This window comes from Acinonyx jubatus, chromosome A1 (assembly GCF_027475565.1).
Source record: "Acinonyx jubatus isolate Ajub_Pintada_27869175 chromosome A1, VMU_Ajub_asm_v1.0, whole genome shotgun sequence".
In the NCBI taxonomy this organism is placed as follows: domain Eukaryota; kingdom Metazoa; phylum Chordata; class Mammalia; order Carnivora; family Felidae; genus Acinonyx; species Acinonyx jubatus.
In genome coordinates, this window is record NC_069380.1 from 155,205,576 (window position 1) to 155,224,430 (window position 18,855).

At 37.8% G+C, this 18,855-nt stretch overlaps 1 protein-coding gene across 2 annotated transcripts in view; it reads left to right on the top strand.

Annotated features, from left to right (window-relative positions):
- Positions 1–18,855, top strand: part of FAM81B (family with sequence similarity 81 member B) — a 58,473-nt gene that overhangs the window by 16,960 nt on the left and 22,658 nt on the right. For both annotated transcript variants that reach the window (XM_015065774.3, XM_027037794.2), the window contains 3 exons: positions 175–418; positions 6,306–6,424; positions 15,757–15,886. In XM_015065774.3, the coding sequence (XP_014921260.3) occupies positions 175–418; positions 6,306–6,424; positions 15,757–15,886 (493 nt within the window). The remainder of the gene's footprint in view (positions 1–174; positions 419–6,305; positions 6,425–15,756; positions 15,887–18,855) is intronic.

Genomic DNA, 18,855 nt, shown 5'->3' on the forward strand with positions numbered 1-18,855 from the left:
ATCTTGTGAGATGAGAGACAAACCAGGAATCCAACCAGGCCGATTCCTTTAAGGTCCTCCCAAACCTCTCACAGGGGAGATGGTACAGAAGTTAAGTGAAGAGACAAGTTCTGGTTCTGGCTCCTCCAACTCATTCTTGTAACGTCCCTGGTGTTGTTTTCTGTTCCTGACTAGGGGTCATTCTTTTCTTCCTGTGATTCCAAACACCCAGAGAAGGCAGCTAGAAGACAGATTGAACACCCAGGAGCGTACCATCGCTTTCCTCCTTGAACAAGCCTTCCGCATCAAGGAGGAAATCTCTGCTTGTCTTCAAGGGGCCCATGGCTTTCAAAAAGAGGAGTTGCTTGCCAGGAAGCTACTGGAAAGCCACATCCAGACCATCACGAGCATTGTCAAAAAACTGAGCCAAAATATTGAGGTAATTCTTCATTTCCCATACATTGGCATCATTGCTGGACAATGCTGATCAACCACCAATATCATTTTCAACTACAGAAATGACTCACTAGAGCTTAAGTTTAAATGACTACAACATGTAGCCCCAGAGGAAAACAGTTCAACTTTTCAACTGCTCATGTATTCTAAAAAGTAGAAGGAAATTCTATTCAAAAAGCATTTAATATCTATTTTGTGACAGCAGAGAGAATTGTTTAACAGTATGTCAGACATTGTGCTAAGGTGATTATTTTAATCTCAATTTCTGAGATTCTTTTTGTGTAATTGTTTCAAATAGAGCTTTTCATGATACACTGGCAATGACGGTTCACAGGCCCATCACAGTCTGACCCAAGCCATCTCTCTCCCCATCTCCCACCCCCTCACTTCTTTCATTGCGACCACACTGACTCCCAGCTCTTCCTAGAACACACCAAGCATGTTCTGGCTTCAGGGCCTTGGCACTTAATATTCACTCTGGCTGAATCATCTTCCCCTAGGCATTCCTGTGAAATGTTCTCCATTGCCTTGAAGTCTGTGCTCAGTTATCACCCTATCAGAGAGGAGTTCCTCAGCATTCTGTAAAAAAGCACCCTTCCCTACCCAGCAGTCACAATCTTCGTTAAATCTTACATTATAGATATTCATAGCATGTATCCATGTGATAAGCAAACTCATAGTCTATATTTGTTAATTGCTTGTTTTCCCCTTCTAATATATGAATATATATATACGTGTGTGTGTATACCTATATATGTATGTGTGTGTGTGTGTGTATATATATATATATATATTCTAATATATAATGGTGAAGATTCTGTTTTCTTCATTATTAAATAACACAACAGATGACAACAGCACATGGTAGGTAGTCAGCACTCTACATATTTCCCGAATGAATGATGTTTAAGATGTTAAAGGGAAAATAGAATTTCTGATCACAAAAGAAAATATCTATCTTGGTTAAACCAAAATAAACAGATTTTCACTACAAGTCTTTCAGCATTTTTAAGGTGCCAATAGGCATGATGAATCTGGGGTAGAAACTTTCAAGCAAGAGTCCCAGAGAATATACTTTGGGAAACTGACTAAAAATTTGCAGAATTATCATTAAAATTCCCACAACAAATGTCCTCTTTTACTGTCAGAGAATATAATATAGTGGATCTGACAAACAGACAAACAAAACTCATGCAATTAACTCAGCAAAGACTTCCTTAGGACTTTGTTTATAAAGCTAAGGATATTTATTAATTTATTTTCCATCTGTAGGGTCTGGCAAACCCTAGGATGCATTAGAGGGAGTATAGAAGCTAAAAAAAAAATCTTAGTGAACTTTTAAAAGGTACTTCATTGGTATTTAGCACATACTGAATTGACTCCAGTGCCTAAAAGTCAGTACCATTTCTCAAAGTGGTCAAAGGTGTTTCCAGCATAACAGTGGTAAGACAATGATGAGGTTAGCGGCTCAGCGCCTTTGACATGATGACCAAACCAAGTATAGCACTCGCACTAAACAAGGTACCATTTAAAAGTCAAAACTTGCTGGTAATTGAAAAGAAAGTAGCATTCTCAGAAATGAGAAATGGTTGTTACATGTTGATTATATTTGTCAAAATCCATTCAGATATATACTTTGGTACCTTTTAATACTATTAATTATACCTCAGTAAAATAATCTTAATTTTAAGAGGGAAATTATTTCCAGAAGTCTAGAAATCTGTTTTCTTTATTTTTTTTAACACATTCATTTTTGAGACAGAGAGAGAGAGAGAGAGAGAGAGCGAGCTGTCAGAACAAAGCCTGATGTGGGGCTCAAACTCACTGAGGGCAAGATCATGACCCGAGCTGAAGCTGGATGCTTAACTGACTGAGCCACCCAGGCACCCCATTAGAAATCTTGTTAAGGGCTTCTTTTCCTATAATAATTGGTTGTCTTAGATTAGCTCTGAAAAAAAGACAAAATATTTTCCCAAAACTCTAAAATCTCAAAATATATGCCATCCTGTTAAGGGGATGAGGAGGACTGGTCTATGAGGAAAATGAATTAGAAAATATTTTAAAGTCTGTAGACAACATAGTTAAACATCATAAAGAAGAAACTATTAGGCTACCTTTAGTAAATAACTAATACTATAACGTGTTCTTTATAGTGAAATAGGTGCTATTCAAGTATTTTTTAAAAGCCTAAACTCATTAACGAGGTCAGTCCATTGCAAACTGACCAGCAAGACAGGTTCAAGTGTGGGCTGAAGCTTGACTTGGACCTATGAAAGGAATTAAAAAAAAAAAATGTTTTTAATCAACCATAATTGCAGCAGTTGCTTGTTCCTTTTTATATTCAAACTATTTGTTTTTCAAGCTGGCAGCTAATTACAAATTTTAAAATTAATTTATTTTAAACTCAAGGAAAGAGAATTTTATGTATCACATTTATTTTGTTTCTTTTTCCCACCAACTTGTAAGAGCAATACTTGTTCATTGTAACTATTTTGAAAGCTTAAGAAAAAAATGTTTAAACCTGGGGGAAAAAATTCTCAATTCCACTACCAAATGGCAATTTCTACAAACACCCAGATTCATTACCTTCAAGTCCTTCCACATATTCCATTAGGAGGCTGGGACTACATTTGTAAGCATAATCTTTAATATAAAATTATATCATACACTCACGTCATTAAAGGTTCTTTGTACAGTGCACACACCATGATTTGCTAAGTCATTCTGTTAATATTAAAATACCCTTGCTCATAAGTATAGGTCTGTATTTGGATTATTTCCATAGTAGAAATTCTTAGAAGTAGAACTCCAGGGTGTGGACACTGTAAAGGCTCTTGATACATGTTGCCAAATTGGTTTCCAGAAAGTTTATACTTACACTTCCATTAGCATTACACAAGAGTGCTTTTTCATGGGCCTACACCAGCATTGAGATGTATTGTTTTAACTGCACTAATTTAATGGGATAGAGATGAGATCTTTCTCTCGTTTTCACTTTTTAATTTTTTTTTTTAACGTTTATTTATTTTTGAGACAGAGAGAGACAGAGCATGAATGGGGGAGGGTCAGAGAGAGGGAGACACAATCTGAAACAGGCTCCAGGCTCTGAGCTGTCAGCACAGAGCCCGACGCGGGGCTCAAACTCACGGACCGTGAGATCATGACCTGAGCCGAAGTCGGCCGCTTAACAGACTGAGCCACCCAGGCGCTCCTCGTTTTCACTTTTTAAAAGTGACTATAACGCTTTTCATTTTCTCTGTCCATCATCTATTAATGTCGTTTGCCAATTTATCTTTTGGAGTTTTAGTGCTTTTTAATTCTTATTGATTTGATGAGCTTTTTTATTAATTGAGGATAATAGCTGCTGGTAGCTTGGCAAATGGTTAGCAACCAGCAAGCAAATATTTTCTGGAGAATAAAAACTTGGTTGGAGTGTTTGCCTATTTCCATGGTGTTAATAGTCTCACTGTGATTGATTTCAAACATCAAAACACCAAACACAAAGATAGGAAAAGATACGCACAACTGGCTTTCACCAACAAATGCATGCTGATTGCAGCACTAGGCTGAAGTCTGTGGCAGTAACATTTGTTATAAATGTTTTTCAGTTCTTTGTTTATATCTCAGTTATATTTACAAGGTTTCTGTCAAGTTTTATATAAGGTTGTTAAACTTTCCATTATTTTGCTCTCGTTAAGCATTCCAATATTTTGCTCTGTGATTCCTCTCATTTTTAAGAAAAGAAATGTCTTCATTTAGAATTGAAATAATCACCTTTATTATCTGTTATTTTTATGGCTTAACTGTTTATATTTTTAAACTACTTTTCTAAAATCTATACTGATGTGTGTCATGAGGTAAGGATCTAAACTGATTGTTTTCTGAATAAACAACCAGAGATCCCAACACCATTCGTTAAATTCCTCCCCCACTAATTTGTGAGCCTCAAGTATAGTACATTCCTTTTTTAAAAAATATTTTAATGTTTATTTATTTTTGAAAGAGAAAGACAGAATGTGAGTGAGGGAGGGGCAGAGAGAGAGGGAGACGCAGAATCCAAAGTAGGCTCCAGGCTATGAGCTGTCAGCGCAAAGACCTATGCAGGGCTCAAACTCATAAACAGCGAGATCATGATGTGAGCCAAAGTCGGACACTCAACCAACTGAGCCACACAGGTGCCCCAGCACATTTCTTTCTTATGTTTACCGAGGTCTTCATTACATTACATTGATTTATTTACATATGCATATCTATTTTGCTACACTTATTTATTTATTATCATCTCATATGTTTTAGTGTTTAGTAGGGCAAATTCCTTTTCATCACTATACTTTACCAAAACAAAGCGAAGTAACATCTTTTTCTATGGTCTGAATATTGGGTCTCTCCCCGCTCCTCCAAAATTCATATGTTGAAATCTAATGTCCCATGTGATGGTGTTAGGAGGTGGGGTCTCGTGATTAGGACCAGTGTCCTCCCACAAGATACCCCTGACTCCTACCACCACCTGAGGACGCAGTAGGAAGTAGACAGTCTGCAGCCCAGCAGAGGGCTGTCACCAGAACTGGACCAAGCGGGCACCCTGACCTTGGACTTCGAGCCTCCAGAACTGTGAGAAACATATGTCTGTTGTTTATTAGCTACCCAGTCTGTGGTATTTTGTTAGAGCAACATGAATGGACTGAGACACTTAGAGTCAGGCAAAAACAAATGAAAACAAAAAAACTCCAGCTAGCATTCTTGACACTTCTAAGTTTTCAATTAAAGGTTTTTTTGTTTGTTTTTGCTCTTGGGTTGTTTCAATCTGCCAGTTTACAAATGAGAAAGATCCTGTATATGGTATTTAAAATTTCTACAATTCATTTGCTACAAAAATCCTTCTTTCCTCAAAAAATTGATAAACATAAATTTAGACATAGTTCAGGCCTTGATCAAATATAGTAACTAAACTTTAATGCTTCCCCAAATCCTGAACTTGTCATATACTCTCACTTATTTTGCAAATAAATATGTTTTTTTTTTAAATATATGTCTTTACTTTACTTTGGATTTTGCTTGAGTGTCAACTAAGATAGAAATTTTTGCTATGGACAAGCAGATTTTTTTTTTTTTTAGTTTTAAATTAATGCTTACATGTTAAGTGTGAAAAAATTTTAAGCCACTGTTCTTGAGACCACCGACCTGGTAGTATAAGATAGTCAGCTCTATTTCAGAATACCAAGACCTACCTAAGACATGACTAAGAATACCCAAGGACAAAATCTGAATATACTTCAAGCCATAAATCTCTCATGTTCTCTAAAAATCTAGAATAAACCTTCACTCCTTTCGGGTGGAACAGTTTGATTCACATTTACTCATGTTAGTTGTATTAGCTTCACTGTGGTTCTGATTCAATCTGCAAAGGGCCTTGCCTGATGCCATAGTAAAGATCCCTTTCTAAACTCTGCCACCAATTCTGAAATAGGTTTTCGTGAAAAGCTTTTGTATCAATGATGGCCAAATGGCAACTCGTGCCATAGCAGCGCAATAAGTATATTTTACTTGGCCCGTAGTGTGTTTATGTAAGATTTTGACTAAGATGTCAATATTTAAAAATTGAAAGATTTAACATAAAATCTAAATTTCTGGCTTGTGTTGAAACACTGTTGAGCCATCATTCCTACCTGGCAATAATCAGTTGGAATCAGGCCATCACTACCTTCCTCAGATAAAGTAGGGACTGCCTCTCTCTGACATAGGACTCTCTCACTCATTTACACTGTCAGCCTAATTAGGAAAGGCTTTTGATTTTGCAACCTCTGCTTTAAATTATACTTTCTTATCATGTGGGGTAGGAAATTAATGGGAATTTTCACTTAAAATTACAGATTTTAGAACACCAAATAAGAGCGCGAGACCAGGCGGCCACAGGAACTAATTTTGCAGTACAGGAGCTAAACACCAGACACCTTCAAGGAGTTGGAGATCTTCGAGGAAGAGTAGCCAGGTGAGAAGAAGCATATCAATGAATGGCAGTCAGTTCTTGCCCATTGAATTCTCATTCCCAACTAAGTTCCATATAGTAAAAAAGTAGATATTGTCTTTACGCTAAACTGATGAGGTGGAGGTTGAGAAAGTCTATGATACACCTTGAAAGCTTCATGCTACCTTGAGAATCAAGGGTTCTCTAAAAGCCCCTTTTACAGAATGTCCAGTTTGGTTCCGTCTGCTAGTGATGAGAATCATATTATATTTGCAGCTCTCAACTGTCTAAATGCCAATATCTATACAAAGACACACCCTCAAGAACACCTACAAATATTTAAAATACTTTAATTTAATTTAATAATTTAATTTAATAATTAATTAAAATATTTAAAATATATAAGAATTACATATAAAAGTCTAACAAAAGGAATTTACTTACAAATTGATAAAATTTTGAAAAATATGGTTCATATGATATTTCTAAATCAAAAGAATTCATGCTATACAGTTTAACAAAAACCTGTGGGTATTGACAATGGCAGGACCACTCTAGTAGACATATCAAAGATCACCTGTGAATGGCTGACTGTAGCCACCTTTGCAACTCAGCATCTTCTGCCAGCACATCTTCACTCTCTCCTGGAATACTCAATCTCCATCTTGTTAATCTGCTCTGCAATGTTAATGACCAAATAACAATTAGGTGATTAACACCTAAGACGAACTCCTTTTAGAGCATCTATCCATTCAATTCAACAACAACAAAAAGGTATTAAGCTTCATGTCATATAAGCACATGCCAGGCAGTGTACTGGGATTTGGGGATTCAGCAACATGGTCCACTTCCAATTCCTCATGACCCCAGATTTGTGGTCTACCTGGGAAAACAAGCTCCAAATGTAAGTGATTAGATAAACAATGTAATGAAAGCTTGAGGTGCTATGGGAATATCCAAATCAGACTGAGGCATAGGGAAGTCTTCCTGGAGGAGGTGACACTGAAATTAGTTTTGAAGGATCCATAGCAGATATCTAGACAAGGAAGGACAACAGGAAATGCACTTTACATAGGAGGGATAATAAGTGCAAACGAACTGAGGGATGAATTACTGAGATATGTTCAAAGGGCTACCTGTAAGAAGAGTGTTTTAGTTTTGGTATTTGGGGGTTTGCTTTTAGGGAGAGATGGGAGATTGGGAGATGAAGCTTACAAGTGGTCCAAACTGGATGCTGAGAGATCTTGTGGGTCAAGGTAAGAAGTTTGAACTTTATATAGAAAGTTATAAGTAAGCATGGGAAGATTGATTATAAGTAAGAGGGATGACATATTTAGGAACATTCTAGTATTAGCTAAGTTGGTGGGGTACAGAAAGGAAAAATGAAAATAAAAGGAAACCTACTGCAGTAGTCAAGGTGGGAAATGTCAAGGGCCTAAACTAACACACTAGCCATGAAAGTCCAGACCAGGTAGCAAACATTAGGAAAACAGAATCTTCAGGAATAGTACCTATGTGTACACACACACACACACACACACACACACACACACACACACAGAGATGGATATGTAACTATGCTATGTATAAATACATGTTTATTCATCTAAAATATACAAAATTATATATTTCCTTATATAATATACACACAAAAGAAAGTTTATAGTATTTGGGTAAGTTTGAAGCAAGGTAATAAAACAAACACGAACAGACCCACCATCCTATTTAGATGTGCCATAATTTCTCAGACAAATACCAAACATCTGTCTTGAATAAAACTTGGAATTTGGTTCCACTTGGTGGTGTGCTGATGACACATGAACTATTTATTTTTTCTGCAAACCATTACAAACCCAGTATTCTATTTTTCTAAATCCTGCCTTACATATAAGACACAATAACAGATTTCAATGAAACCAAGATATGAAAGGAATAATATCTAGAACAAGATGGATCAGCTTCAATTTCTTTTTTTCTTTTTTGTTTCCTTTTTTAAAAATAAAAATTGTTTCTGTTTAAAGTCTACAACATGATTTGATGTATACAAGCATAGTAAAATGATTACTACAGTCAAGCTAATTAACATATCTTCTCACATGGTTACCATTTTATGTGTGTGATAAGAGCAACTGAAATCTACTTTCTTAGCATATTTCCATTCTTCAGTACATTATTAACTATGGTCATCACACTGTATATTAGGTCTCTAGGCATATTCTTCCCATTTAACTGTGACTTTGTACTCTTTGACCAACATTTCCCCATCTTCCCCACCTCTGCACCCTGGGTAACCACCATTCTACTCTCTGCTTCTGCGTATTTGACTTTTTTAGGTTCCATATGAGATCATGCAGGTTTTTTTTTTTTCTGTGTCTACCTTAATTAACTTAGCATAATGTCCTCCAATTTTATCTGTGTATTCACAAATGGCAATATCTCTTTTTTTGAGTCTGGATAATACTCGGAATGTGTGTGTGTGTGTGTGTGTCACAATTTATTTTTCCATTCATCTGTCAACAGCCGCTTAGGTTGTTTCCATATCTTGGCTATTGTGAATATTGCTACAGTGAACATGGGAGTGTGGGAGTGCAGATATTCCTTCCAAGTACTGATTTCACTTCCTTTGGATATACATCCAGAACAGGGGTTGCTGAATGATGTAATAGTTCTATTTTTAGTTTTTTGAAGAACCTTCATACTGTTTTCTATAATTGCTGCACCAATTTACGTTCTTACCAATAATATACAAGGGTTTTCTTTTCTCTACCTACTAGTCGACATTTGTTATGTTTTTATTATTTTGATAATAACCACTCTAACAGGTGAAGGGTAATATCTCATTGTACTTTTGATTCACAGTTTCTGATGATCAGTGACACTGAGCACCTCTTCATGTACTTGCTGGTCACTTGTATGTCATCTGTGGATAAATATCTATTCAGATGCTTTGCCCATTTTTTAAAAATATTTATTTATTTTTGAGAGAGAGAGAAAGAGAAAGAGAGAGAGATTGAGATGGGAGAAGGGCAGAGAGAGACGGGGACAGATTATCCGAAGCAGGCTCTGCACCAACAGCAGACAGCCGATGTGGAGCTCCAAGTCACGAACTGTGAGATCATCACCTGAGCCAAAGTCAGGGGCTGCTTAACCGACTAAGCCACCCAGGCACCCCCACATTTGTCCATTTTTTAATCTGTGGTCATTTACAGCTACTTTTTTCTGTGGTCCTAGGGGACTTGCAAATGAGTCCCATCAGCTCTCAGAGCTAGGGGATTTGGAAGCCAGTCTCTCAGGTGGCAGCTGTAAAAGTTGAAGTGCTCGATGTATGGTCCAAACCTTTCACTCCTCAGGAAGAAGCTAAGATTTGGGGGTCCCCTCCCAACTGTAAGGAAGGCACTGTGCCAAGAATGGGGTTTACAGCATGAATGTGTCTCAGTTTTCCTGCCCATTTCAATGTGGGTATATTCTTAGATGCCTGATAAGCAAGAGTCTTTAAATTAGTTTCTGGGTTTTTCTCAGAGGAAACTGATCTGTGTGTAGCTGTTTATTTGGTACATCCAGAGAAGGGGAAACCAAGAGCCTCCTATCCCTCCATTTTATTCTTCAATTGCTTACCTTCCCCTTGAATCTTAGGTAGTGATTTTAGGATGAGGTCTTATTTTTCCTTGAAATATCTCCTTATTACGAAAATTTCTTTATTGTATTTGTTAATCCGAGACAGAATCTGGCTAAAAGCCATGAGACTTAAATTCACCCTTCCTCTCCCGTTCTGTGTATTTTTGCCAGGCAAGGGACTAATAGACAAGCTGAGACAGATTAATTACTGTCTTTCCACATATTGACCTTAATTCTAATGAGTATTTTGGCATAACTGAGATTAAGTTGATTATTTTAACATAATTCCTAGGAAACATTTTACGGCTGCATAAATCAAACTCAATATTTAATAATGGCAACGTGCTTTGAATTTTACACCGTATTTCCTACTCCCAAACAGGGGCAGTATAAAAGCAAGTAACTCCAATGAGACAAAGTTCTCAAAGGTGTCTGGTCTGCTTTTGATACCCTCTCCTCTATTCAGTAGATGATAATCTCAGGTGCAAATGAGGAAAAGCAAGTATGTAAAGAACATCCATAGAGATGGCCATGATTTACAGTCTGCAGCAGCAGTCAGAGGACGGAGGACTTCCAGCTACATTTGGCTATTTGGGACCCAAAGGCAGGTTTTTCTTATTAAAAAAATTATAAATTGTGTTGATATGAAATTAAAAGCAAAAATCATATTCTTTGGAAGAATGATGTCACGGATATTGTCAACTTTTGAAAAGTTAAGAGTAGAAACTTCTGGCTAAAGATAATTGAATAAAGATATTTTTACGCCACTCCTCTCACTTGCGACGTCTTAAAGCCAGTTAAAAATAGAAGGGAAGCAAAAATTCCATCTTTTTTAAAAAAGTGTTTATTTTTGACAAAGAGAGATAGAGCATGAGCGGGGGAGGGGCAGAGGGAGAGGGAGACACAGAATCCGAAGCAGGCTCCAGGCTCTGTCAACACAGAGTCCCAAGCAGGGCTGAACTCAGACTGCGAGATCATGACCTGAGCGGAAGTCGGATGCTCAATTGACTCAGCCACCCAGGCGCCCCTAAAAATTCCATCTTTAATAGAACTTGGAAGTTGCCACAACTGCTAACCACAACCACAAACAGAGTACACTTACAAATACTGTCATGTCTGTCTTCCTCGGATCTTAGATATAATGACTTGCGCCAAAACAAGAGTCGTAATCCTAAATAATTTGAATGGAGTAATATTACTCCATTACTCGGGACTCAGGCGGGTCACAGGACACACAGGAAATGTCCCTTCAGGGAATCAGGTCAGTAACACAGAGCAGTTGAGGAGTGTAGCTGAGGATGCATTTGTGTTATTTATCATTTGGAAGCTCTGTGCTTGCAAATTCATACCCGAGAGAAATGCTGACATGCTACAGGCAGAGGAAGTAGAGCGGGCCTATAGCGTCACTACAGAAAATCTAGGATTCAGTGATTGGCTGTAAAATACACCAATCCCGTTTTTGAGGAGGAAAGGGGGAGATGTGCCCTCCTACAGCCTGTAGGGCTTAAGAAAATAATAGATTTGATACTGCAAGCCTGAGCGGAGGATGTGGTCTACTCCTCCCCCCACACACACTTGGTGATCTTCTGTAGGTAGTCAGAATCAGCCAAAGATGTAAGCATGATAGGTAGAATCTAGCCTGTGCATAAAAATCGGCACCACCAATATCGATAGTCAGACAGAGAAAACTATGAGGCTGATGTGCAAACCTCAATGAGAGGAATTACCCAGAAACACACACGAGGGGTTCAAATCAGAGGTTCTCTTGGTTTCAAAGAAGTTAAGAACAAAGGAAAAAGATTAAAGCAGATTGCTGATTGAACAGCAATCAGCTGTAATTTTGCTCCTTCCCAAAGTCCCACTAAATCTACTGCAAAAAAAAAAAGAAAAAAAAAAAAAGTTTCTCTTTAAAACAGACCCACCAAAACAGAGGATATCAGCATAGAAATCTTGGGACGAAGAAAACAGACATGTGGAAACTGACTAAGCAGATGTAATAAAACCAGTTTTAAACCTGTGGGATAAACTGAGAATGATCTGGTTTTACACCACACAATTCTCAAAAGGCTTAGGTGTTGGCAGCACTAGGAAACTCTGAAACTAGGTAAAGACAGGCTCTTGTCTCTAGGGAGAACTGGGAAAAGCAGGAAGAGGGAGAGCAAAGAACCACTGTAGTTTGTTGTCGTAGACTCTGGGTCTGGAGTTCTCTTGTCCAGCAAGAGAGCAGACACAGGATTAATATGCAAGTCACAGGATTAATATTCCAAGTCTGAGAGGAGACAAGAGCTCCCAGTAAGTGTCCTTGCTCCGTTTTTATTAGGATCAGAAGGTTTATCAGCATGATGGACATGCACAAAGAGACAATGAAATTGTGAACATTAACTCACAGGCGTGATGGAAAGGGGGTTTTGAAGATATGTGGTGTTAGGGGTTTGGGTCAATACAAAACAAAATCCAGGTGCTGAGCAGATGGTTGTTTACAGCAGACATGAGGCGCCTTGTCTGTTTACCTAAACTTGCCTAGGGGGACAAGAAAGACAGAACATGCTACCTCAGGGTCAACAAGACACCTTTCTTTTGCTAATTAGCTCCACTCCGGGCAACTTTGCCCGGGGTGGTCTCTAGCCCCTTTTACCTGTTTACCTATTTTGATCCTTCCTTCCCGTGAAAGCAGTTTTCTGCTATTGTACTAAATTGGGGGGCACTGCTGCCCTGAACACCTAATCTCTATCTTGGATACTTTCATCCTGTGGCTTTCTATTTCTTCATGCCTTGTTAACCCTTCAGCGCAAGCTCAGGGAATTCTTAAGCTTAATTCCCACAGTTTATTATTAGCCTTTTAGTTTTTATTGACTTCTAAACTATAGGCATGTTTACTTTGATAAAATAAAAATATTGAATAAATACGAAATAAAAGGCCTTCCCCAAAACAGAGATCATCACCTAACAGAACGAGATGGATATACTGGAATTGCTCAGGGATAAGGTGGGAAAAAAAAAATTAAAATATCACAGAGATCAAATCTGTTTTGGAAGGCGCCCCCCCCCCAATGGAATAAATACAACTAAAAATTATTATTATTTATTTATTTATTTATTTATTTTTAAATATTTATTTATTTTTGAGACAGGGAGAGACAGAGCATGAATGGGGGAGGGTCAGAGAGAGAGGGAGACACAGAATCCGAAACAGGCTCCAGGCTCCGAGCTGGCAGCACAGAGCCTGATGCGGGGCTTTAACTCACGGACCGCGAGATCATGACCTGAGCCGAAGTCGGATGCTTAACCGACTGAGCCACCCAGGTGCCCCCAAAATAATTATTTTTTAAATGCTAACATGAGAAAACCACAAAAAATGAAAAGAAAATGTTTTTTTAACATAAAAATTGTTGTAGAAAAATGATGTATATAGCAGACAAGTAAAACTCATTCAACATAGACTCTGTAGGACCGCCTGAAGAAGAAAGAGAACAAATTCTTCAGGAAAAAAGAATGGGTATAAGAAAAGAGAACTTCCTTGAAACAGAGATTTGAATCCATAAATCAAAACTAGAATTCAAGAAAAATTGCTATAAGAACAACTGAATCAAAATATACCAGTTGAGGGGCCCCTGGGCAGATCAGTTGGCTAATCATCCTGTCCAACTCTTGATTTTGGCTCAGGTAATGATCTCACGGTTCATGAGATCAAGCTGGTGTGCTGTCAGCGTGGAACTTGCTTGGGATTCTCTCTCCCTCTCTCTCTGCCCTTCCTCCACTCGTGCTCAAGGGTGTGCTCTCTCTCTCTCTCTCTCAAAACAGACAAACAAAAAATCCTGGTTGAAGTTACTGAACATCAGGAATAAAGAATCATTAGACAACCAGGTGGACAAAACAAACCAGCATGTGGTGTTAGGCTGGCAGTCTGTGTTTTTGCATGGGGAGATAGGAATTAATAAATAATAGCTACTGATCTTGTAGGGGTGCTTCCTCAGTGCTAGGTGCTGGCTAAATCATTTGATTCATTACCTCCTTTCATCTTAAAATAACCCTATCAAGTGACATTTTTTTCAGGATAGCCACTTAAGGTTTTGAAGGTTGAGCATAAAGCATTCCAGGAGATACTATCTATGGCTCCTGTGTTCATGCTGCCCATGTTGCTGGCAAGTCCGGTGTTGTGTGGTAGACAAATCGTGCAGCTATGTTCAGTGGCCTTGGGGTCATTACTCCCTTTTCTCAGTTAAGGAGAACTGAAGCTCATAGACCGTTAAGAAATTTTTCCCAGATCACAAAGCTAGGAAAAGGCAGAAGCCAGATTCAAAGCCTGGTCAATGTGACATCAGAGACAAATTCTTAACCGTTAGCCTACAATGTACAGGCCAGCTGTCTCTGAAGGTCGAACAAGGAGGGAGTTGGGTGACAAGTGGCTGGGAGCAGTGATAGCAGCAACTGTTTCTATGTAATCTTTGGGGATCTTGATGTGGATTCACATAGTAGCCTAACTAACTGACAACAGAGCTTGTTTTGACAACAGGTTTTATGTACAAATGTGTGAAATGGCTTTTGCCTGTGACTTTGCTGCATTACAAGCCAGCTCCCATTTTTGATCAGATTAATTCCTAATTTTTCCTCCCAGCAGTATCCCCTCCCCTACCACAGTCCCCTGGTTTCTCTTCTAAGGATTTCTCAGGCAAAATTACCACCATACTCATTTTGGGCTCGACTTTGGTACCAAAAATCTTAAGAAAAAAAATTCATTTCTAGATCCTAAAAAAATATTGTCAGCCATAAAGTAAACTATATTTATAGCACTTTGCATAATAGCATGAAAATGTAGTTCCTAACAAATATTATTTGAGGACAAAGAATTGTTTTATAAAATTACAAACTTAACAGTGATCTCTGATAACTTTACACAAAAAACACAGTCCTTCAGCATTCTCCATATCTTCCATGCATTTATGAGTGCATATATTTCATGCATATATGAGTGTATTGAAACTGATAACACAGTACGTAACCTGCCATCTCCCAAGAGAAGCCTTGAGTAGTGATATGGGGTGGGCTTCCCTGACATGCTGGAAAGATGATTAATCTTCAACTCCAATACCATTTCACTAGAATTACTTCTTAAAATACCATGTGCAACTTTATGAGCCAAAACTTCATTCACATGTTACTGTGAATTGTTTTTGTCCTAATATGACACTTGACTGAGCCCACTCCAGGAGCAGGAGTTGTGACTGGGGCTAAGAGGAGGGAAATTGGTTTTTGAAGATGGGTTGGAAGATGATGGTGAGCTAAGACTCTTTGTAGCCAGAGGAGAATTGACAATCTTGGATCCAACAAAGAGACTAGAGGAAAGTGGATTCAGAATGCAATATAGAACAGGATAAAGTTTCAATTTTACCTAACCACAAGCAGTAGGGAGTACTCCCCCAATATCAAAACCTGTTGGAACTCCTATGACCGTATTAATATATCAGACTGAAAATAAAAAACTCCCCCCATTTTCTCCCAATGTCTTCATCTACCCCAACCCAGTTCTTTGATTTTGACTGATGTATCATTATCCAACCTGGTTTCTCTCTCATCAGAAAAAAGAGAGAAAAGTGAAGATTTCTGTTTATGTTCCTATGTCTACTAACTCGTTATTCAAAGAACTTTAGAACTTTTGCCATGAATGAATGCACACATCCTACTGTAGTATTAAAAATGTTTGAGCCTATTGATCTCACAACCAATTTTCGTCTTGCCACTAGATGTGACTCCAGCATTGTGAAGCTTTCTGGAGACATTCAGTTCATCAGGCATGAGCACCGGAAAATTGAGAAAACAATTCAAAATTTCATGTCTGCCCTAGAAACTGTTTCTAAGAATTTGGATATGAAGGTAACCGAAAATATTTGTAACTCTTACATTATGTGTTATTGCCAGAAGATCACTGTAGCTTATCAAAATGCCTAGTCGGGTGGAAATTTTTCAAAAGAACTCTTTACTTCCAAAGCATTTAAGTATGACAGGCATGCATATATCCCATGAGCACTGTCAGTTGAATTAACAAAACTTTAATGAGTACCTCCTATGTTCTATTGTAGCCACCCATTATAAGCCTGTGCTACTTGATTCCACTGTTGCTATTTTTTTACTCTCTAGGATTTCCTCAAAGACTGTAGAACCAAAGATTATAAGCAAAACATTTTTCATGGACTATTATTATTAAATATCCAACCTAAATGTGAGTTGATTATGTTACATCCCTACAATAGGTTACGTCTCTCACAAAATAATGTACAAATCCATTGCCCTGGTTTTAAAGGCCATCTCTACACTGGCCCCCTGCTTATCTTTTCAGCTCACCCCATTTTTCCTGGCTCACCCCTCATACCCAGTGGTACTGAACAACCTGGAGGTAGGTCTGTACTCACTCTAAGACATTACACATCCTCCATATTGTTTGTGCTTTTTTTCTGCCTGAAATGCCTTTCCTTTTTCACCCTCCCAATGGCTTAACTAAAGGAGCCAATGCAAAGTATTCTGTGCCTTACTTTGTCACGTACCTTATGTCACCATAAGCACTTCTCTGAAGTCATTCAGGCAGAACAAAGTGGAAATCCTTTGAGAATAGGGGGACATGTAAGTTTGGTGTATGATTATTTGTTCATAGGACCAAATAATCAAGAGCAGAAGGTTCAAAGGGGCACATAGATTACTCCGATCCCATTGGGCTCACCTTGCCCACACCTATGCACCCATCTAATTAAGTCCTAATAGTTTTTTGGTTGAGTCTCTTTGTTTTCCAAAATACCTAGTCATATCAAAAACAAATCATAACCATGTTACCTCTGGTTTTCTGATGTAACACCTCAGTACTTTTTTTTTAAGTACTTTAAAGCCATGGCCAGATCTCCAGATGATTGTTAAATAAAAGTGGTCATAGAAGGCAATTTATCTAGTTTCTTATTATACTGGAGATGTCTTTGTTGTTTTCTGTTGGATGTTGGTGTGATATATTTTTAACCATGTTAAAGTAACCTTCAATTCCTACTTACTTCCAGTAGTTTTTATTAGTGCTCAGTTTTTATTAGGACTGAACATTTCACCTTAAAAAATGCCTTGTAGACATCAACAAATGCCTACATCATCATATTAGGGGTTTTTTTAATTTGGGTTTTTATTTGTTCACTCGTTTATTTCTTTGGACTTCTAATGTGCTATGTCAATACATTTCCCAATACTGAAACATTCCTGCATTTCTGCCATACAGTCATTGTGTAATCATTCAGCATTTGACTTTGCATCTAGGTTCAAAATTTGATTTGGGGTGCCTGGGTGGCTCAGTCAGTTAAGCCTCCAACTCTTGATTTCAGCTCAGGTCATATCTCATGGTTCATGAGTTCGAGCTCTGAATTGGGTTTCACGCTGAGAGTGGGGAGCCTGCTTGGGATTCTCTGTCTCCCTGGCTCCCTCCCCTTCCCCTGCTCTCTCTCTCTAAATAAATAAACTTAAAAAACTTTTTCAAAAAAGTGACACTGACTGAAGTTTATTCTTAGTATTTTTTAAGGTAATACAGATGATATGTATGGTTCACAAATCAAAACTACATAAGAAAATATACACTGAGAATTTTCGTGCCCACCTCTGTCACCATTATCACATTCTTTCATTTCCTCACTGAAAACCATTTTTATTATTCTGTTGTGGATTCTTCAGTATGCCTTTATGCAGATACAAACAAATGCAAATATATTCCTATTTTCTCCTTTTTACAAATAAGGTAGGATATTACACACACACACACACACACACACACACTAATATGTACCTTTTTTTTTTTTTTTAACTAATCAAACACATCCTGGAGATCAGTCATACTAATACATGGAAAGCTTCCTCATTCTTTTTTTTACAACTGCATATTCTCCTCCGTGTTCAATAGCTCACTCATTAAACCAATCTCTCACAGATGGACATTTGGACGTTTTTAGTATTTTTCTCTTTCAAACAATGCTGCAAGGTGTAACTTGCACCTATGTCATTGTGTGTATGTCCATAGGTATGTTTGTAGGATCAATTACCAGAAGTGTGATTGCTGGGTCAAAATACATGTTTGTTATTTTGAGGTATCTTGCTATCTGTAGGGTTTGATCATATTACATAGCCATCGGCGATATGTAAAATGTAAAAATGAGGACATTTTACATATTGCCTCACCAATGGTGTTGACTTTTGAAGTTTGCCACTCTTATAGGAAAAAGAAAGCTAAAATCTCTGTGTTTCACTTAGCCTTTCCTTTCTGTTTTTTTTTATTTTATTTATTTATTTATTTATTTATTTATTTATTTATTTATTTATTTATTTATTTTTGAAAGAGAGCGTGTACACAGCAGAAGAGGGAGGGAGAGAGCAGATCCTCAGTAGGATCCGAGCTGTCAGTGCAGAGGTCAACATGGGGCTCAAACTGATAAACAACCATGAGATTATGACCTTAGCTGAAATCAAGAATCAGATACTTAACCAACTGAGCCACACAGGCACCCCTTCACTTAGCCTTTCTCATTGTGAATGAGGTTCACATCTTCAAGAGCTATTTTCATTTCTTTTTCAGCGAGTTATCTGTCCATCTCTTTTATCCATTTCCTTATTGGTCTGTTTTTCTTTTTCTTCTCAATTTTTAGGAGCTCTTTATATGTTCTTTTGACTTTTGTCATGCTTATGTTCTATATTTATAGCTAAATTTATCAGCTTTTTTTTTTTTTGTAGTTTCTTTTAAGTCACACTTAAAAAGAAATTCCCTAGGGGTGCTGGGTGGCTAAGTTGATTTTGGCTCAAGTCATGATCTCAGTCATGAGATTGAGCCC